Genomic DNA, 23,352 nt, shown 5'->3' on the forward strand with positions numbered 1-23,352 from the left:
CTCGTAGTACGCGCTCCAGCAGGTATATCTCACTGGTCACCCCCAAAGCCAATTCCTCCTTTGGTCATCTTTCCTTCCAGTTCTCTGCTGCCAATGACTGGAACGAACTGCAAAAATCTCTGAAGCTGGAGACTCATATCTCCATCACTAGCTTTAAGCACCAGCTGTCAGAGCAGCTCACAGATCACAGCACTTGTACATAGATGGGCTGTTTACAGATGGGCTATCTACCTACCTCATCCCCATACTGTATTTATTTATTTATCTTGCTCCTTTGCACCCCAGTATCTCTACTTGCACATTCATCTTCTGCACATCTACCATTCCAGTGTTTAATTGCTATATTGTAATTACTTCGCCACCATGGCCTATTTATTGCCTTAACTTACCTCATTTGCACTCACTGTATATAGAGTTTTTGTTTTCTTTTGTTCTACTGTATTATTGACTGTATGTTTTGTTTATTCCATGTGTAATTCTGTGTTGTTGTATGTGTCGAATTGCTGTGCTTTATCTTGGCCAGGTCGCAGTTGCAAATGAGAACTTGTTCTCAACTAGCCTACCTGGTTAAATAAAAAATAAAAATCTATAATCGCAAGTAAAATTGCAATCACAATATTTTGTAAATGTTTTTCCCAAATCGCGCAGCCCTACACTTACCTATTCCAAAGTGAGTTAAGACATGTACCATAGGCCTAAATTAAACATTTGGTGTCATTTGGTTCTATGGTTCATGCGAAGAAGATTTATTTTGTAGTTTTACCATATTTTAGCATATTAGCGTGTGCTAATATGCATTTACTGGTATAGTGTGGCAATGTTCGAGTGCATCAATATTATTTTCTTAAACTCTTTAGGGACTATTGTAGGGCTGTAACAATTCACCGATACACATCAGTCTCTGATTCAAATGTTTAAGATTCAAGTGCATTGGTCCACGCATTCACCGGTCAGAAAATGTATTCAAATGTTAAAAATGTATTCAAATGTACTTCCGAAAGTACCATGCTGACCAACGGGAGGTAGGCGACCTGTCCCTGATCTTGCTCATCTGCGAGGAATCTTCAGCATTCAAATGCTAAAATGGCATGCCTGATATTAGGCTTTAATAGTTGAGTGACAACCTACAGTTGAAGTCAGAAGTTTACATACACCTTAGCCAAATACATTTAAACTCAGTTTTTCACAATTCCTGACATTTAATCCTAGTAACAATTCCCTGTCTTAGGTCAGTTAGGATCACCACTTTATTTTAAGAATGTGAAATGTCAGAATAATAGTAGAGAGAATGATTTATTTCAGCTTTAATTTCTTTCATCACATTCCCAGTTGGTCAGAAGTTTACAGTAGTATTTGGTAGCATTGCCTTTAAATTGTTTAACTTGGGTCAAATGTTTTGGGCAGCCTTCCACAAGCTTCCCACAATAAGTTGGGTGACTTTTGGCCCATTCCTCCTGACGAAGCTGGTGTAACTGAGTCAGGTTTGTAGGCCTCCTTGCTCGCACATGCTTTTTCAGTTCTGCCCACAAATTTTCTATGGGATTGAGGTCAGGGCTTTGTGATGGCCACTCCAATACCTTGACTTTGTTGTCCTTAAGCTATTTTGCCACAACTTTGTATGCTTGGGGTCATTATCCATTTGGAAGACCCATTTGCATCCAAGCTTTAACTTCCTGACTGATGTCTTGAGATGTTGCTTCAATATATCCACATAATTTTCATTCCTCATGATTCCATCTATTTTGTGAAGTGCACCAGTCCCTCCTGCAGCAAAGCACCCACACAACACGATGCTGCCACCCAGTGCTTCATGGTTGGGATGGTGTTCTTCGGCTTGCAAGCCTCCCCCTTTTTCCTCCAAACATGACGATGGTCATTGTGGCCAAACAGTTCTATTTTTGTTTCATCAGACCAGAGGACATTTCTCCAAAAAGTATGATCTTTGTCCCCATGTGCAGTTGCAAACCGTAGTCTGGCTTTTTTGTGGCGGTTTTGGAGCAGTGGCTTCTTCCTTGCTGAGCGGCCTTTCAGGTTATATCGATATAGGACTCGTTTTACTGTGGGTATAGATACTTTTGTACCCGTTTCCTCCAGCATCTTCACAAGGTCCTTTGCTGTTGTTCTGGGATTGATTTGCACTTTTCGCACCAAAATACGTTCGTCTCTAGTTGACAGAACACGTCTCCTTCCTGAGCGGTATGACGGCTGCGTGGTCCCATGTTGTTTATACTTGCGTAATATTGTTTGTACAGATGGACGTGGTACCTTCAGGCGTTTGATAATTGCTCCCAGGGATGAACCAGACTTGTGGAGGTCTACACATTTTTTTTCTGAGGTTTTAGCTGATTTCTTTTCATTTTCCCATGATGTCAAGCAAAGGGGCACTGCGTTTGAAGGTAGGCCTTGAAATACATCCACAGGTACACCTCCAATTGACTCAAATGATGTCAATTAGCCTATCAGAAACGTCTAAATCCATGACATAATTTTCTGGAATTTTCCAAGCTGTTTAAAGGCACAGTCAACTTAGTGTATCTGAACTTCTGACCCACTGGAATTGTGATACAGTGAATTATAAGTGAAATAATCTCTCTGTAAACAATTGTTGGAAAAAGTACTTGTGTCATACACAAAGTAGATGTCCTAACCGACTTGCCAAAACTTCAGTTTGTTAATTAACAAGAAATTTGTGGAGTGGTTGAAAAATGAGTTTTAATGACTCCAACCTAAGTGTATGAAAACTTCCGACTTCAACTGTATATCATTTGCTAGATTATTGTTATCTATGTGTGGTTGAAAATTGTGTTTTACCGGATTACAGATAGGCTGCTGGAGGCACAATTCTCATCTGGCTATACCTGCTGAACGGGCTTACAATAGATATTATTTTGATTTTTCAGGTTCTCCATCAGGAATAGTTTTGGTAGTTTTTCTTTAAACAAGCAGTGTCATTTTTAGATATGAAATTATCAACTTTGACCTGTATAACAAGGACAGCAATCACTTTTGAGAGAAGAGAATATAATTTTTTCATTGGCTATTTCATAGCTAATATATAAATGACAAATATTGATACATTACACTTAGTCAGGAAAAATGGCAGGTTAATTAGTGGGTGATGGTGATGTCAAAACCAAAGTGTGGGTGGACAAAAAACAGGCTAATCTGATAGTGGTAGTGGGGTGGTAGATGGCTAGTCTCCCTTATGGCTCAGCTCAGGTGCCTGCATAGTACATACAAGGGGTGTGAACATTTAAATGTTAAAACGTAGAAATGAAGTTGTGATCCTTAACGTTAAAACATTTTTTTAACATTTTTTCCCCCACTTAATAAAGTTATCACAAAACATATATATTATTTTCTGTGTTTATAGCCGATAGGCTATGAAGGCCTGGGGCCTTTAGGCTACTTGGTGAATTTGCAAGGCATGCAAGACAAGACGTGAGATGCAGATTACCAAAACATTTGAGCACGCTTGTCTGCTCTGTCTCTTTGCTAATGATGCAAGTGTGTGTTCAGTCTTCGGTCTGTTGCGTGCAGAATATCCTAGCCTATTCATGGCACCGATGTCTTCGGGCCAGTCTTGCAAGCACAGGGTAGCCTACTCTTAGTTTTTGCCTCATATTAAATTGCAGACATAATGGAATGTGACCCCTGGAAAGTGCCTCGGCTGCGGCCTGTTTGTTTGTCTGTTAGGGTACACTACGTTTAAAAAGAAATGCAGACACAAAACCTTCTCTGGTGATATGAACGGACATTTTACTTGTCTGTAAAAACGAATGCCTCTTCTGAAGGGACTAAAGTCCATTACTAGGCAACAAGAACTGTAAATCAAATAATCCTGAGCTGCTGCACCCAGCCTGCTGCCGGTGCTCCCATACCATAAAAAAAATGCATAAAAAACAACACAGCAGTACATCAATCAGCGACATTTATTGTTGTCACTGAAAAAATACTGAACATTTTACATTGGAGCAGAATTCTACTGAATTGCAGCACTTTCTTTAAATTGTCTTATCAATTGTCACTATTGACATGTTACTGTACCTGCGTTCTCTGTCTCTAAAGGGTTGCAGTAGCTTCATTCCCCGGCCCTATGTAATAGGACCATTATTCTGAATTGTAAATTAAAGGAGTTTTATGATTTTTTTTCTTATTGTTTATTATGGCTCGGATCCCGCTAGCGGGATCGATTTGACAACATCCGGTGAAATTGCAGAGCACGAAATTCAAATTTCAAAAATCGTAATATTAAACATTCATAAAACTACAAGTGTCATACATCATTTAAAAGCTTAACTTCTTGTTAATCCAGCCACTTTGTCAGATTTCAAAAAGGCTTTACGGCGAAAGCACACCATGCGATTATCTGAGGACAGCGCCCCACACACAAAAGCATTACATACTCTTCCTACCAAGCAGAGGTGTCACGAAAGTCAGAAATAGCGATAAAATAAATCACTTACCTTTGAAGATCTTCATCTGGTTGCAATCACAAGGGTCCTTGCTACGTAACAAATGGTCCTTTTGTTCGATTAAGTCCTTCTTTATATCCCAAAAAAGTCATTTTAGTTGGCGCGCTTGACTCAGTAATCCACCGGTTTCCCTCGTTCAAAATGCATACAAATGAATCCCGTAAGTTACCAATAAACTTCTTCCAAACAAGTCAAACAACGTTTCTAATCAATCCTCAGGTACCCTAATATGTAAATAAACGATAAAAGTTAAGACGGAGAATCGTATTGTCATTACCGGAGATAAATAACGAAGTGCGCGCCCTCACCGGAACGCACCACAAACACTACAGCCAAAATGGGAGCCACTTACAAAAACTACAAATTCTAGCTCATTTTTAAAAAAACAAGCCTTAAACTCTTTCTGAAGACTTTTTGCATCTAGTGGAAGCCCTAGGAACTGCAATCTGGGAGGTATTCCTTTTATATTCCCATTGACAGCCATAGGAATCAGGGGTGAGCTGAAAAAAATATAATTCTGGATGGATTGTCCTCGGGTTTTCGCCTGCCATATCAGTTCTGTTATACTCACAGACATTATTTTTAACAGTTTTGGAAACTGTAGAGTGTTTTCTATCCAATACCATCAATTATATGCATATCCTAGCTTCTGGGCCTGAGTAACAGGCAGTTTACTTTGGGGACCTCATTCATCCAAACTTCCGAATACTGCCCCCTATCCCGAAGAAGTTAACGGAAAACCGGAAAAGAAATGGCAGTTTAAATGTTAATCAAAATTGTCAATTTGTCACATCCCTAGTACATACAGCATAGGAATACATAATTTACACACACACACACGCACACGCACAGAAGTCAGTTCAGACAGATCCAGCTCATTAGCTCTATCAGCAGCAGATTTTAATTTAGAATGAAAAATGCATGTGTTTATGCAACAGGTTATTGCATTGTATCACATCAATTCGTCCTCTAATCAAACCGAACTAAAACGTATTGTTCCGGTATCATATCGGAGCCCTTTTATCTAGATATGTCTTGAAAGGGAAATATTCAAATCCCTAGACTATTGTGATGAGTCCAAAGACCAAATTTGGAGAGAATCTGACTTTTAGTCCATGAGAACATTTACTATCGTTATTTTAAGCATTAGATTTACATAGTAAGAAAAAAGTAATTGTTAATAGTGCCCTTATTTTTTAAGATATCAATGTCAAACTTAACATGGTTCATCATAATAACGTCTGATGACCCTAAAACGTTTCAAGTTAATAGGCCATTGTGTAGTGGATTTACAAATGGACACGTGAAATCAGATTTCCTGATTTATCAATAACTCAGGCATCTCTTAACCAATTTTTCAAACTAAGTTAAAAGATGTTCAATGGTTCATCAGAAGTTTGTCAAAGGTTTTCCAGGATTTCCAAGATGGAGGAAAATCTATCCTGACAGACCTTATGGGTCCTTGCAGCAAATTTGTTCAACATGAGGAAAGACACCTACATATGTTTCTAGATCAAACGGGGCAATGGATATAAGGGTTTACGTGAGACTACCTATAACAGTGCACCCCATAGGCCAATCAGTGTCATTCTTTTTTACCAATTTACTCATGACCTCCAGTTTATGTGTGCCGAATTAGAAAAAAATCTATGCTTGAGTTATTTGACCAAGTTCCCCCCCAAATTATGCAGACAATAACAATAGCTATTCACAGGATTTCTGTGAGCCCCTAATGAGAGTGAAGAGAGGGGATAAAAATTATAGTCCTGAGATTTAAGTCAAAGGACAGAGAGAACACTGAAAAAGGGGAGTGTATGCAGCCTATAGCATAGTTTGAGGTGTGTGTGTCAGTGTGTGCATGTGAAACCGGTGCTGTACTGCACCGCTGTAATTCTGCGTTGTGTGTGTGTGTGGTTGATTGAGACTATAGACGTCGACTTTGGAGATCAGGTCGTTTTTAATTAATCAGAATTCACTCTGCATCCTGCATCCAAAAGAAAATAAAACATTTGTAGAGCACATATGTTCTACGAATCGTCACCCCTTTCTCTCATAGTGCATCAAAATGAGTACAGCCTGTCCTTATTATGCATCAACACAACATATATTTTACATAGTTAAAACCACATACCTGCATCCAAAAGAAAATAATACATTTGTAGAGCACATATGTTCTGCGAATCGTCGCCCCTTTCTACAACAGATGCGCAATACAAGGGACTGGGATCATTTGATGAGCTAGCCATCGTTCACACATACTAATACCTGCTAATATCTTAGCTAGCTATTAACCACATGTTGAATTCAGAATGTAAATATCATCTTAAAAAGTACAAATATAAGTGCATCTTAACAATACCATCCACTTATGAGTAACCTCTAAATATACAACATTATTTATGAACAAAACACTGTGTGTATGACTTTATGCTTAAAATAATCAAACTTTTCTGACGACAGAAAAAGCTTGCCTACCTCTCGTAGTGCATCAAAATGATTTGAGCACAAGCACGCAGGGCAAAACGTAAGTACACACTCCCCTATTCCCAGGATGCAGGCATGCATAATAACAAATCAACATGCGATATTAATATATGAACCTGGTGAAATTCACAAAGTACTTTAACAACTGTTACACGTCTGCATGCTTATGCATGTGTGTGTGTACACTTTGTAATGACTTTCAGTCATACCATCCCATTATCCACTAAACTAAAGGCGAGAGAGGTGGGCGGGAAGAGCTAGCTAGTTTACAGCAGTGTCTGTTTTATGATCACACACCTTTTAGAAAATCCCACTGCTCTCTGTATACGTATCTCATGCTCCTTTGATACTTGTACTGTTGGTGCTTAGTCTACTCACAGATATGACAGACAGTTGGACAGATGGAGTGAGAAAGACAGATAGATAGACGAGTGTATTCTGGTGTGCGAATTGGTTGCAGCACTTTTGCCGTAGTCTCTCAGGGAGCATGATTACTTCTTGTCAGGATGGTGTGAATGAAGAGAGGAGAGGAGTGAGACAGCGCCAGTCTATCACACTTGATAGACATGCTAATAATAACTGTCACCAAGGGAGAGAGAGCGAGAGAGAGAAAGAGAAGACAGGCTATGTGCCCACTGCCCACAAAATGAGGTGGAAACTGGGATGCACTTCCTAACCTCCTGGCAAATTTATGACCATATTAGAGACACATATTTCCCTCAGATTACACAGACCCACAAAGAATTTGAAAACAAATCCAATATTGATAAACTCCCATATCAGGTGAAATACCAGTGTGCTACTACAGCAACAACAATTGGGACCTGTTGCCACAAGAGAAGGGCAACCAATGGAACGCAAACACCATTGTAAATCAAATCAAACTGTCACATGCGCCGAATACAAGAAGTGTAGACCTTACTGTGAAATGCTTACGAACAAGCCCTTAACCAACAGTGCAGTTCAAGGAGAGTTAAGAAAATATTTACCAAATAAACGAAAGTAAAAAATAATAAAAAGTAACACAATAAAATAACAATAACGAGGCTATATACAGGGGTACTGTTACCGAGTCAGTGTACAGGTTAGTTGAGGTAATTTGTACATGGTAGGGGTGAAGTGACTATGCATAGATAATAAACAGCGAGTAGCAGCGGGGGGGGGGGGGGGGTTGATTAATTGTTCAGCAGTCTTCTGTGTTGGGGATAGAAGCTGTTAAGGAGCCTTTTGGTCTGAGACTTGGTGCTCCGGTACCGCTTGCCATGCGGTAGCAGAGAGAACAGTCTATGACTACGATGACTGGAGTCTCTGACAATTTTATGGGCTTACCTCTGACACCGCCTATTACATAGGTCCTGGATGGCAGGAAGCTTGGCCCCAGTGATGTACTGGGCCGTACGCACTAGAGGTCGACCGATTTTATGATTTTTCAACGCCGATACCGATTATTGGAGGTCCAAAAAAAGCAGATACCGATTAATCGGTCAATGTTTTTATTTTATTTATTTCTAATAATGACAATTACAACAATACTGAGTGAACACTTATTTTAACTTAATATAATACATCAATAAAATCAATTTAGCCTCAAATAAATAATGAAACATGTTCAATTTGGTTTAAATAATGCAAAAACAAAGTGTTGGAGAAGAAAGTAAAAGGGCATTATGTGCCACGTAAGAAAGCTAATGTGTAAGTTCCTTGCTCAGAACATGAGAACATATGAAAGCTGGTGGTTTCCTTTAACATGAGTCTTCAATATTCCCAGGTAAGAAGTTTTAGGTTGTAGTTATTATAGGAATTATAGGACTATTTCTCTCTATACGATTTGTATTTCATATACCTTTGACTATTGGATGTTCTTATAGGCACTTTAGTATTGCCAGTGTAACAGTATAGCTTCTGTCCCTCTCCTCGCTCCTATCTGGGCTCAAACCAGGAACACATCGACAACAGCCACCCTCGAAGCAGCGTTACCCATGTAGAGCAAGGGAAACAACTACTCCAAGTCTCAGAGCGAGTGACGTTTGAAACGCTCACTAGCTAGCCATTTCATATCGGTTACACCAGCCTAATCTTGGGAGTTGACAGGCTTGAAGTCATAAACAGCGCAATGCATTGCGAAGAGCTGCTGGCAAAACGCACGAAAGTGCTGTTTTGAATGAATGCTTACGAGCCTGCTGGTGCCTACCATTGCTCAGTCAGACTGCTCTATCAAATCATAGACTTAATTATAATATAATAAACACACAGAAACACGAGCCTTAGGTCATTAATATGGTCGAATCCGGAAACTATCACGTTTATTCTTTCAGTGAAATACGGAACCGTTCCATATTTTATCTAACTGGTGGCATCCATAAGTCTAAATATACCTGTTACATTGCACAACCTTCAATGTTATGTCATAATTACGTACAATTCTGGCAAATTAGTTTGCAACGAGCCAGGCGGCCCAAACTGTTGCATATACCCTGACTCTGCGTTCAATGAACGCAAGAGAACTGACACAATTTCACCTGGTTAATATTGCCTGCTAACCTGGATTTCTTTTAGCTAAATATGCAGGTTTAAAAATATATACTTCTGTGTATTGATTTTAAGAAAGGCATTGATGTTTATGGTTAGGTACAGTCGTGCACGATTGTGCTTTTTTTCGCAAATGCGCTTTTGTTAAATCATCCCCCGTTTGGCTAAGTTGGCTGTCTTTGTTAGAAAGAAATAGTATTCACACAGTTCGCAACGAGCCAGGCGGCCCAAACTGCTGCATATACCCTGACTCTGTTGCAGAGGTGACACATTTTCCCTAGTTAAAATAAATTCATGTTAGCAGGCAATATTAACTTAATATGCAGGTTTAAAAATATATACTTGTGTATTGATTTTAAGAAAGACATTGATGTTTATGGTTAGGTACACGTTGGAGCAACGACCGTCCTTTTTTGCGAATGCGCACCGCATCGATTATATGCAACGCAGGACAGGCTAGATAAACTAGTAATATCATCAACCATGTGTAGTTAACTAGTGATTATGATTGATTGATTGATTGTTTTTTATAAGATAAGTTTAATGCTAGCTAGCAACTTACCTTGGCTTCTTACTGCATTCACGTAACAGGCAGGCTCCTCGTGGAGTGCAAAGTAAAGCAGGTGGTTAGAGCGTTGGACTAGTTAACCGTAAGGTTGCAAGATTGAATCCCCAAGCTGACAAGATAAAAATCTGTCATTCTGCCCCTGAACAAGGCAGTTAACCCACCGTTCCTAGGCCATCATTGAAAATAAGAATGTGTTCTTAACTGACTTGCCTAGTTTAAAAAAAAAATGAAAAAAAGATATTGGCAAATCGGTGGCCAAAAATACCGATTATCGATTGATATGAAAACTTGAAATCGGCCCTAATTAATCAGCCATTCCGATTTAATCGGTCGACCTCTATTATGCACTACCCTCTGTAGCGCCTTACGGTCAGATCCCGAGCAGTAGCCATAGCAGGCGGTGATGCAACCGGTCAGGATGCTCTCGATGGTGCAGCTGTAGAACTTTTTGAGGATCTGGGGACCCATGTAAAATCTTTTCAGTCTCCTGGTGGGGAAAAGGTTTTGTTGTGCCCTCTTCATGACCATCTTAGTGTGTTTGGACCATGATGTGGACATCAAGGAACTTGAAACTCTCATCCCGCGCCACTACATCCCCGTCAAAGTTAATGGGGGCCTGTTTGGCCTGCCTTTTCCAGTAGTCCACCATCAGCTCCTTTGTCTTGCTCACATTGAGGGAGTGGTTGTTGTCCTGGCACCACACTGCCAGTTCTCTGACCTCTCTCATTATTATCGGTGATCAGGCCTACCACTGTTGTGTCAGCAAACGTAATGTTTGTAATGGAGTCGTGTTTGGCCACGCAGTCGTGGGTGAGCAGGGAGTACAGGAGGGGACTAAGTACACACCCCTGAGGGGCCCCAGTGTTGAGGATCAGCGTGGCAGACGTGTTGTTGCCTACCCTTACCAACTGGGGGCGGCCCGTCAGGAAGTCCAGGATCCAGTTGCAGAGGGAGGTGTTTAGTCCCAGGGTTCCTTAGCTTAATTATGTGCTTCGTAGGCACTATGGTGTTGAACGCTGAGCTGTAGTCCGTGAATAGCATTCTCACATAGGTGTTCCTTTTGTCTTCTGGTTGGGGTATGTACGTACTGTCACTGTGGGGGGATGTCGTCGATGCACTTATTGATGAAGCCGATGACTGAGGTGGTATACTCCTCAATGCCATTGGATGAATCCCAGAACATATTCCAGTCTGTACTAACAAAACAGTCCCATAGCGTAGCATCCACATAATCTGACCACTTCCGTATTGAGGGAGTCACTGGTACTTCCTGCTTTAGTTTTTGCTTGTAAGCAGGAATCAGGAGGATAGAATTATGGTCAGATTTGCCAAATGGAGGGTGGGGGAGAGCTTTGTATGCATCTGTGTAGAGTAAAGGTGGTCTAGAGTTTGCTTTCCCCCTGGTTGTACATGTGACATGCTGGTAAAAATTTGGTAAAACTGATTTAAGTTTGCCTGCATTAAAGTTCCCAGCCATTAGGAGTGCCGCTTCTGGATGAGCGTTTTCTTGTTTGCTTATGGCCTTATATAGTTGGTTGAGTGCGGTCTTAGTGCCAGCATTGGTCTGTGGTGGTAAATAGACGGCTACGAATAATATAGATAAGAACTCTCTTGGTAGATAATGTGGTCTACAGCTTATCGTAAGGTACTCTACCTCAGGCGAGCAATACCTCGAAACTTCTTTAATATTAGACTTGTTACCCGTGGTCCTTAAATGAAACTGGTACATATTTTTATTTATCACAATTTTGGTCTTTAATCCAGGGCCGACACAAGTTCCTTACTTTTAATGTTTTTTTTTTTTACTGAAATTGCAACCAACTTTCTATGGCTTGTTTTAAAAATAACAGTATTTTGGAAATTATTTTGTTTCAAATAACCAAAAGTGAGCGATTGTAATCTAAATAAACTGGAAAAGGCCATTCTTGAAAATGGGGTGAGACTTTCTTACTTATATGTAAATAAAGCCAGTTTGTTATTTAGAATTATTTATTTCTGTTTTAAGAGGGAGAGAAACCAAAAGCCCACCGTGCGTATTTCTCGAAATTCGTCATTCCACATGTCAAGTGAAAATCCCCCATTGTATTTACCCAAGTTCTCTTTTAACTCCAGGACCACCGACAGATTTTTTTCTGTGCATATCGGCTTTCTGTACACCCGTTCTCTCTCTTCTCTCTTCTCTGTGTTAACAGACAGAGAGAGAGAGGCCTAGCTCCCTAACTGAGGCCAAGGCCTGAATCAGGCAACAGGCTAACACAACAGCTCTTTCCAAAGTCGTTGATTACACAATGGAGAGAAATGCAGATTCAATAACTATTAAATTAAATTACAGAGTGGCCCCCGGTACAATGGAAAACAAAGGTGCTGAATATAGCCCCCATCAATCAACACGCACTCCTCTCCAGACCAAACACACTGGGTGGTGGTGGTGGGTAGAGAGGGAAAGGTACATTTATTTCAGGAGTGAAGGAAAGAGAAAAGGTTGTGCTGAGGTACAGGAACGGTTGGGAATGCTTCTATACCTGGGGTGGCAGGTAGCCTAGCGGTTAGAGAAGAAAGCCAGCAACTGGAGGGTTTCTGCATTGAATCCTGGATCCGTCTGGAAAAATCTGGTGGGAAATTAGCTGGCAACTGGAGGGTATCAAGTCCTATATGCCGTTGCCTGCCATTTTGCCCTTGAGCAAGGCACTTAACCTCCCACAACAACAGCTCCTCGGGCACCCAGTGTGGCAGCCACTGTACATCTCCAAAAAGCTGTATTATGTATGTATGTATGTATGTGTGTCTTGCGGAGGGGTTAGGTTATACGAGGGAACAAACATTTCAGTTGGACCTTGTATGCGATTGACCAATAAAGTAATCTTAATCAACTATGCCTGTAAATATTAGTGTACAATTAGCCTAATGTAGACAGTCAGCCAAAAGACACGTTAGACACATACAGAACTGGAGATTTTAATAAATGTTTTCATTGTTGTTGGGAGTTTATTTTCCCCTTAAATCCTTTTAATCTTTCCCAGCTCAGCCCCTTTCCTGAGAAAGAACACACATGCACGCACGCACACACAGTGTTTTGCTCATCAATAAACATTTTTTTAATAAATGAAGGCCAGGTCATCTCATCATTTATTGAGTGTTGAGATCTGTTTATCCAGAGAATCCTCTCTCTCTCTCTCTCTGTCTCTCTGTCTCTCTGTCTCTCTGTCTCTCTGTCTCTCTGTCTCTCTGTCTCTCTGTCTCTCTGTCTCTCTGTCTCTCTGCCTCTCTGCCTCTCTGTCTCTCTGTCTCTCTGTCTCTCTGTCTCTCTGTCTCTCTGTCTCTCTGTCTCTCTGTCTCTGTGTGTATGTGGGGTCATGCCGGTGCTAAATCGTGGCTGCCACTGCAAAAAAAAAACGTTTTGGGGGGGTGTATAGATGTATGCCCCAGAAAGACCCCATCTTCTGACCTCCGCAGGAAGACCCTGCATTCACCCACTCCCCCCAGCTAACTCTTTCCTAGGAGAAACACTTGTGTGTAGGTGTTATGTCAGAATGTGTGGGAGAGCCTGGGGGTGACTGGGCCTGGATTCAATATACATTGCAATATCCAATTTACATTGGCATCATATCAGTGTCTAAACCAATAGCCTAATGGTTTTCCATGCTCACTCATAATGCGTTCAGAAAGGTGGATTGAATCCATGCAGCTGTGGCATCGCAGAGAGACATGGGAACAGGAATGGGAGTGAAGTTCTAGAGGTTAGTTTGGGTCAGGATCGACAGTCCACAGGAATGGGCAGTACAGGGGGTGGGGGGGTTAACAATATGTCATGCATTTCATTAAAAAAAAACGAATATAGTTGTAGCCACTGCCAGTCACTACTTTACCTCAGATGCCAATGTACGTCAGGGAATGATGAAGCCTTCAAGAGAGGAATTGCAATGTCTCGTTGCAGCCAAGGACCCATCACTAACATTAGAGTCAATAAAAGGAAAGACCGATGTTTTTGCTGAAGTTGATAGATGTCTTTGACAACGAAGAAACCGATTACACGGCTTGTAAAAAAAAAATGCAGCGGTTTAATCAAATACCAACTGGAGAACGGGACAAGCAGCCAGAAGCAGCATAGCTGCTCTAGTACCAACAACGTTACCGGTCAAGCCCAATTGTTTGCGTATTTAACTAAACCCATGCCATCTGAGGTAAAGAGTAGGGTGGCAGATATGTGCGGCATTTAATCTTGTTGAGGCCAAATGTTTCGAAATCGTGACCCAACGTCCCATATCCATGAGTTCATCCGACTCTGGGTAAGTAGAAGGGCTGCCTTCATTGCCAAAATCACGTAATGTGGTTGTTATCAGCTGTGTGTGCATGCAAGTGTCTTATGAGCGCTATGCAGCAGCCAAATGGATCAGTTGCTATGGCTACACACATGCAGAGCAGGGGACAGACGAGTAGCTAAAGCAGAAAGTTATTCCTTTTTTCTGCGTGTAAAAATTAGCATGGGACAGGATGGGAGTGAATTTTGATTGGGATAGGATAGGAAAGTACCCACGGTTATATAACTGTTGCAGGATCAGGACAGTACCGGGAAAAATTTGACAAGACGGGACAGGAATTAATTTTCACTCCCATGTCAACGTATAGGTAGCATCTCAAAAGGCACGCTATTTCCTATATAGTGCACCAATTTTGACCAGGGCACATAGTTCCAAAGTAAGGCTCTGGTCCCATATGGCTCTGGTCAAAAGTAATGCACTACAGTACCAGTCAATAGTTTGGACACACCTACTCATTCAAGGGGTTTTCTTTATGTTTACTATTTTCTACATTGTAGAATAATAGTGAAGACATCAAAACTATGAAATAACACCTATGGAATCATGTAGTAACCCAAAAAGTTTTAAACAAATCAAAATGTATTTTATATTTGACATTTTTCAAAGTAGCCACCCTTTGCCTTCATGACTGCTTTGCACAGTCTTGGCATTCTCTCAACCTGCTTCATGAGGTAGTCACCTGGAATGCATTTCAATTAACAGGTGTGCCTTGTTAAAAGTTAAATTGTGGAATTTCTTTCCTTCTTAATGCGTTTGAGCCAATCAGTTGTGTTGTGACAAGGTAGGGGTGGTATACAGAAGATAGCCCTATTTGATAAAAGACCAAGTCCATATTATGGCAAGAACAGCTCAAATAAGAAAAGATAAACGACAGTCCATCATTACTTTAAGACATGAAGGCCAGTCAATCCGGAAAATGTCAAGAACTTTGAAAGTGCTGTCGCAAAAACCATCAAGCGCTATGATGAAACTGGCTCTCATGAGGACCGCCAGAGTTACCTCTGCTGCAGAGGATAAGTTCATTAGAGTTACCAGCCTCAGAAATTGCAGCCCAAATAAATGCTTCACAGAGTTCAAGTAACAGAGACATCTCAACATCAACTGTTCAGAGGAGACTGCGTGAATCAGGCCTTCATGGTCGAATTGCTGTAAAGAAACCACTACTAAAGGACACCAATAATAAGAAGAGACTTGCTTGGGCCAAGAAACATGAGCAATGGACATTAGACCGGTGGAAATCTGCTCTTTGGTCTGATGAGTCCAAATTTGAGATGTTTTTTCCAACCGCCATGTGAGACGCAGAGTAGGTGAACGGATGATCTCCGCATGTCTGGTTCCCACCGTGAAGCATGGAGGAGGAGGTGTGATGGTGTGGGGGTGCTTTGCTGGTGACACTGTCAGTGATCTATTTAGAATTCAAGGCACACTTAACCAGCATGGCTACCACAGCATTCTGCAGCGATACACCATCCCATCTGGTTTGGGCTTAGTGGGACTATCATTTGTTTTTCAACAGGACAATGACCCAAAACACACCTCCAGGCTGTGTAAGGGCTATTTGACCAAAAATGAGAGTGATGGAGTGCTGCATCAGATGACCTGGCCTACACAATCACCTGACCTCAACCCCATTGAGATGGTTGGACCGCAGAGCGAAGGAAGATCAGCCAGCAAGTGCTCAGCATATGTGGGAACTCCTTCAAGACTGTTGGAAAAGCATTCCAGGTGAATCTGGTTGAGAGAATGCCAAGATTAGGCAAAGCTGTCACCAAGGCAAAAAAATAAATGTATTTTGATTTGTTTAACACTTTTTTGGTAACTACATGATTCCATATGTGTTATTTAATAGTTTTGATGTCTTCACTATTATTCTACATTGTAGAAAATAGTAAAAATAAAGAAGACCCCCTGAATGAGTAGGTATGTCCAAACTTTTGACTGGTACTGTATATATTTTCATTTTGGAGGTATCTTGCTTTCCCTGCTGTTTCACACTGGCTGCCTGGTATTTCTTCTGAAAGGGTATTTCTTCTGTCTCTGTCTGGGCACAATTATTGGTTGTTACTCTTACAGGCTCTACCTCCACACCACTGTCCACTCTCCACCTTCTGCTTTGGGCCATAACTGCATGCTTTACTCATGAAAGCACAACCCAACACAAGATAATGTTTAGAGTGTGGCTGACTGATGGATCCACAAGGGGTTATGGGGTTGACGTCCTAATTTATGGTTTTAAGATTAAAGTATTTGGGCCTCTTCTCTCTCACTGTATCGCTCCTCTTGGCATGACGTTGATTTAAGTGCATCCATGGGGTTATGTGTGGTTTTTTTTACACTATTGCTTATTTCTTATTCTCCCACCTTTTTCCCTGAGTTTCCTGCCTCCTTTCTGTGCACAACCCTCCTCACTTTCCTCCTCCCCTCCCTTCGCTCTGCAGAGCCTCCGACCAAATACCAAATCTCTAAGCCCACCGTGTGCTCGGTGCACCCGGGGGAACTGCTGAAGCTCAGCTGCCTTCTGGCCGGGGAGCCCGGAGCCATCACCTGGACTAAGGATGGTTCCACTCTGGGGGCCAACAACCGCACCCTGATAGAACAGGAGGTTCTGCAGATCCGCGACGCCACGCCCAAGGACTCTGGGCTGTACGCGTGCAGCACTGTGGGCCCGCAGGGCAGTGACACGCTCTGCTTCATAGTGAACGTCACAGGTGAGTCAGGGTGCCATGAAGGAGGCAGGACAGAGTAACCAGCCAGTCGGCCAGCTTGTTAGGGCAGGACAAGGGCATGGTGTAGGTCTTATAGTATGCTTTTATATTGCTCTGGTATACACATATGGCGTGTCATGGAGAGTACAGTCAGTGTAGGCAGAGTGGATAGTCGCTGGACTGCAATGTGGCTTCAGCTACTTTACCTGTGAGGGTTCGAGTTGCACCTACATCCCTGTTCTTGAGAGGTGGTGCTGCCTTTGCAATGGTGTAGTTGGCAAATGGCCATGGAAGGGCTGTGGACTGGGTGTTTATTTTTTTGGTTCATGTAGTTAATTTAAAGTTATTTAGCTTTTCTTACATAGGTTAGTGACTAATGTAAACGTCACTATTACATCACCTGATCCTCAACACATCAGTGCATGTATGTGCATGCGTGTGTGTGCCTGCCTAGCAGTGTGAGTGTATATGTTTGGCTGCAGCTGTCCTGAGGGTGCCAGAGATGGCAGTAAGTAACCGTGGTCATCTCTACAGATGCCATCTCGTCTGGGGACGATGAGGACGACACAGAACGATCGGAGGACGTGGGGGCGGACGGAGAGCAGATAAGTGAGTATGGGCATAGTATTGTGGGGACAGTGTGGGCAGCAGATGCCATGACTATTGTCTTCTGTAGTGGGGGCCTGTGGGCAATATGTGAACTCAGCAAAAAGGTTGTCGTTTTTTGGTTGTTTTTACCCTCATTGTTAGATGATAACACTGTTGTGGAACTGAGGGCAAAGGCTTGGACAATCGACCATGAGATCAAATGTCATCATGACTAAAGTTACTTTTTAAAATTCTACTGGAAACAGAGAAGACGGTTGTATTGTATGTATGTTACCTAATCTGGTTATTTTATATTATTTAAAATCTGTTGTGAAGTATCAGCTATACTGTTGCATTCCTCTGTATGTACTGAGTCTGGGAGTCTGTTTGTGCTGTGAATGTATATTTGTTCTGAGGGTGTTTGTGACCCACATTAAAAAAGACTACAGTTTAGAATTCTATAGTAAAATGTAGTATACTGTGGAATACTATACTACATACTGTAGTATCTCTCGATCATGTGTGGTACTTACTATATAATGTTGTAGTATAGTACATATTATTGTATTATCCGGAAATAAAACACTGTAGTAAATTCTATTGTAATTTCTGCAAAAACACTACTAGTCTGTGGAAAAAACACTTTTATATAGTAAATACTACTGTGTATACTTAGATTTTTTTCACAGGCCTACACAAAATATCCCATAATGTCGAACTGGAATTATGTTTTTTGAAATTTTTACAAATTGACCCCTTTGTTATGGCAAGCCTAAATAAGTTCAGGAGCAGAAATTTGCTGAACAAGTCACAAAACAAGTTGCATGGATTCACTCTTTGTGCAATAATAGTGTTTAACATTACTACCTCATCTCTGTACCGCACACTATACAATCTGTAAGATCCCTTAGTCAAGCAGTGAATTTCAAACACAGATTCAACCACAAAGATCAGAAAGCTTTTCCAATACCTCGCAAAGGGCATCTATTGGTAGATGGGTAAAAATAATAAAAGCAGATGTTGAATATCCCTTTGAGTATGGTAAAGTTATTAATTACACTTTGGATGGTGTATCAATATACTCAGACACCAGTGGAGGATCCTGAGGGGAGGACGGCTTATACTAATGGCTGGAAAGGTGCCAATGGAATGGCATCAAACCATGCGTTTGATGTATTTGACACCATTCCACAAATTCCGCTCCAGCCATTACCACTAGCCCATCCTCCCCAATTAAGGTACCACCAACCTCCTGTGTCAGACACTACAAAGATACAACCACTCAGGGATTTCACCATGAGGCCAATGGTGACTTTAAATAGTGTAATGGCTGTGATAGGAGAAAACTGAGGATGGATCAACAATAGTTACTCCACAATACTAACCTAATTGACAGAGTGAAAAGAAGGAAGTCTGTACAGAGTAAAAATATTCCAAAACATGCATCCTGTTTGCAACAAGGCACCAAAGTAATAATACTGCAAGAAAGTGTGGCAAAGAAATTAACTCTTTAATGAACACAAAGTTCTATGTTTAGGGCAAATCCAATACAACACATTACTGAAGATGGCGCCGGAGGGAATGGCTGCCGTTTTGTTGGCTCTTAACCAACCGTGATATTTTGTTAGTTTTTTTGCATTGTTCGTAACTTGTTTTGTACATAATGTTGCTGCTACCGTCTCTTATGACCGAAAAAGAGCTTCTGGACAGCGATTACTCACGTCGAATTGGACAAAGAGTTTTTCTTTAATGAGTCGGACAGGAAGGATATACTCCAAACACCTGAACAGGCCCTCATCCCCATCATTCGCCGGAGAAGGAAACAGAGATTTCGCGGAAAGAGATCAGGGTGCCTTGTGAGAATCGGACGACTGGTGGCGAATCTGCCTTTGCCCTCCGTACTGCTAGCCAACGTTCTATAGCTGGAAAAATAAATGGGATAAACTGAAAGCACGTATATCCTACCAACGGGACATTAACTGTAATATCTTATGTTTCACCGAGTCGTGGCTGAATGATGACATTAATAACATACAGCTGGTGGGATATACACTCTATCAGCAGGATAGAACAGCAGCCTCTGGTAAGACACGGGGTGGGGGCCTCTGCGTATTTGTAAATAACAGCTGGTGCACAATATCTAAGGAAGTCTTGAGGTTTTGCTTGCCTGAGGTAGAGTATCTCATGATAAGCTGGAGACCACACTATCTACCTAGAGAGTTTTCATCTGTATTTTTCGTAGCTGTCTACATACCACCACAGACCGATGCTGGCACTAAATCCGCACTCAATGAGCTGTATACCACCATAAGAAAACAGGAAAACGCACATCCAGAGGCGGCGCTCCTAGTGGCCGGGGACTTTTAATGCAGGGAAACTTAAGTCAGTTTTTCCTCATTTCTATCAGCATGTTAAATGTGCAACCAAAAATGTTCAACCAAAAACTCTGGCCCACCTTTACTTCACACACAAAGACGCATCCAAAGCTCTCCCTCGCCTTCCATTTGGCAAATCTGAGCATAATTCTATCCTCCTGATTCCTGCTTACAAGCAAAAATTAAAGCAGGAAGCACCAGTGACTGGGTCTATAAAAAAGTAGTCATGTAAAGCAGATGCTAAACTACAGGACTGTTTTGCTAGCACAGACTGGAATATGTTCCGGGATTCTTCCGATGGCATTGAGGAGTACACCACATCTGTCATTGGTTTCATCAATAAGTGCATCGATGACGTCGCCCCCACAGTGACTGTACGTACATACACCAACCAGAAGCCATGGATTACAAGCATCATTCGCACTGCGCTAAAGGGTAGAGCTGCCGCTTTCAAGGAGCAGGACACTAACCAGAAATCCTGCTATGCCCTCCGACGAACCATCAAACAGGCAAAGCATCAATATAGGACTAAGATTGAATCGTAGTACACCGGCTCCGACGCTCGTCTGATGTGGCAGGGCTTGCAAACTATTACAGACAACAAAGGGAAGTACAGCCGAGAGCTGCCCAGTGACACGAGCCTACTAGACAGGCTAAATAACTTACATGCTTGCTTCGAGGCAAGTAACACCAAAACATGCATGAGAGCACCAGCTGTTCCGGACGGCTGTGTGATCACGCTCTCCGCAGCCGATGTGAGTAAGACCTTTAAACAGGTCAACATTGACAAGGCCGCAGGGCCAGACAGATTACCAGGACGTGTACGCCGAGCATGCGCTGACCAACTGGCAAGTGTCTTCACGGACATTTTCAACCTCTTCCTGTCTGAGTCTGTAGTACCAACATGTGTCAAGCAGAACACTAACATAACCAAGAACATTGGTCACATACACATGGTTAGCAGATATTAATGCGAGTGTAGCGAAATGCTTGTGCTTCTAGTTCCGACAGTGCAGTACTATCTAACAAGTAATCTAACAATTTCACAACTACCTTATACACACAAGTGTAAAGGGATGAATAAGAATATTTACATATAAATCTATGGATGAGCGATGGCCGTGCAGCGTAGGCAAGGTGCAGTAGATGGTATAGAGTACAGTATATACATATGAGATGAGTAATGTAGGGTATGTAATCATTATAAAGTGGCATTGTTTAAAGTGACTAGTGATACATTTATTACATCCAATTATTAAAGTGGCTAGAGATTTGAGTCAATATGTTGGCAGCAGCTCATCACTAAGCTAAGGACCCTGGGACTAAACACCTCCCTCTGCAACTGGATCCTGAACTTCCTGACGGGCCGGCCCCAGGTGGTAAGGGTAGGTAACAACACATCCGCCACGCTGATCCGCAACACTGGGGCCCGTCAGGGGTGCGCGCTCAGTCCCCTCCTGTACTCCCTGTTAACTCATGACTGCACAGCCAGGCACGCCTCCAACATCATCATTAAGTTTGCCGATGACACAACAGTGGTAGGCCTGATCATCGACAACGATGAGACAGCCTATAGGGAGGAGGTCAGAGACCTGACCGTGTGGTGCCAGGACAACAACCGCTCCCTCAACGTGATCAAGACTAAGGAGATGATTGTGAACGACAGGAAAAGGGGGGCCAAGCACGGCCCCATTCTCATTGACGGGGCTGTAGTGGAGCAGGTTGAGAGCTTCAAGTTCCTTGGCGTCCACATCACCAACAAATTAACATGGTCCAAGCACACCAAGACAGTTGTGAAGAGGGCACGAGATAACCTATTCCCCCTCAGGAGACTGAAAAGATTTGGCATGGATCCTCAGATCCGCAAAAGGTTTTACAGCTGCACCAGCGAGAGCATCCTGACTAGAGGTCGACTGATTACGATTTTTCATGCCGATACCGATTATTGGAGGACCAAAAACCTGAAAAACCCCCCAAAAATGTATTTACTTATTTGTAATAATGACAATTACAACAATACTAACTTAATATGATGCTTAAATACTATCAGTTTAGCCTCAAATAAATAATGAAACATGTTCAATTTGGTTTAAATAATGCAAAAACAAAGTGTTGGAGAAGAAAGTAAAAGGGCATTATGTGCCATGTAAGAAAGCTAACGTTTAAGTTCCTTGCTCAGAACATGAGAACATATGAAAGCTGGTGGTTCCTTTTAACATGAGTCTTCACTATTCCCAGGTAAGAAATTTTAGGTTGTAGTTATTATAGGAATTATAGGACTATTTCTCTCTATACGATTCGAAGCAGCGTTACCCATGCAGAGCAAGGGGAACAACTACTCCAAGTCTCAGAGCAAATTACGTTTGAAACGCTATTAGCGCGCACCCGCTAACTAGCTAGCCACTTCACATCGGTTACACCAGCCTAATCTTGGGAGTTGATAGGCTTGAAGTAATAAACAGCGCAATGCTTGAAGAATTGCGAAGGGCTGCTGGAAAAACGCACGAAAGTGCTGTTTGAATGAATGCTTACGAGCCTGCTGGTGCCTACCACCACTCAGTCAGACTGGTCTATCAAATCATAGACTTAATTATAATATAATAAACACACAGAAATACGAGCCTTAGGTCATTAATATGGTCGAATTCAGAAACTATCATCTCGAAAACAAAACGTTTTATTTTTTTCAGTGAAATACGGAACCGTTCCGTATTTTATCTAACAGGTGGCATCCCTAAGTCTAAATATTCCTGTTACATTGCACAACCTTCAATGTTATGTCATAATTACGTAAAATTCTGGCAAATTAGTTCGCAACGAGCCAGGCGGCCCAAACTGTTGCATATACCCTGACGCGTTCAATGAACACAAGTGAACTGACACAATTTCACCTGGTTAATATTGCCTGTTAACCTGGATTTCTTTTAGCTAAATATGCAGGTTTAAAAATATATACTTCTGTGTATTGATTTTAAGAAAGGCATTGATGTTTATGATAAGGTACAGTTGTGCAACGATTGGGCTTTTTTCGCAAATGCGCTTTTGTTAAATCATCCCCCGTTTGGCGAAGTTGGCTGTCTTTGTTAGGAAGAAATAGTATTCACACAGTTCGCAACGAGCCAGGTGACCCAAACTGCTGCATATACCCTGACTCTGTTGCAGAGGTGACACATTTTCCCTAGTTAAAAGAAATTCATGTTAGCAGGCGATATTAACTAAATATGCAGGCTTAAAAATATATACTTGTGTATTGATTTTAAGAAAGACATTGATGTTTATGGTTAGGTACACGTTGGAGCAACGACCATC

General features: G+C 41.7%; 1 protein-coding gene across 7 annotated transcripts in view; it reads left to right on the forward strand.

Annotated features, from left to right (window-relative positions):
• LOC115194075 (fibroblast growth factor receptor 2) overlaps positions 1–23,352 on the forward strand; it is a 135,268-nt gene that overhangs the window by 16,652 nt on the left and 95,264 nt on the right. For 5 of the 7 annotated variants that reach the window (XM_029753419.1, XM_029753421.1, XM_029753420.1 and 2 more), the window contains exons 3-4: positions 16,814–17,083; positions 17,615–17,689. The exons of 1 other annotated variant lie outside the window; for it this stretch is intronic. In XM_029753419.1, the coding sequence (XP_029609279.1) occupies positions 16,814–17,083; positions 17,615–17,689 (345 nt within the window). The remainder of the gene's footprint in view (positions 1–16,813; positions 17,084–17,614; positions 17,690–23,352) is intronic. One more of the 7 variants, XM_029753422.1, reaches the window with a different exon arrangement.

The sequence above is a fragment of the Salmo trutta genome, chromosome 5 (assembly GCF_901001165.1).
Source record: "Salmo trutta chromosome 5, fSalTru1.1, whole genome shotgun sequence".
Lineage (NCBI taxonomy): Eukaryota > Metazoa > Chordata > Actinopteri > Salmoniformes > Salmonidae > Salmo > Salmo trutta.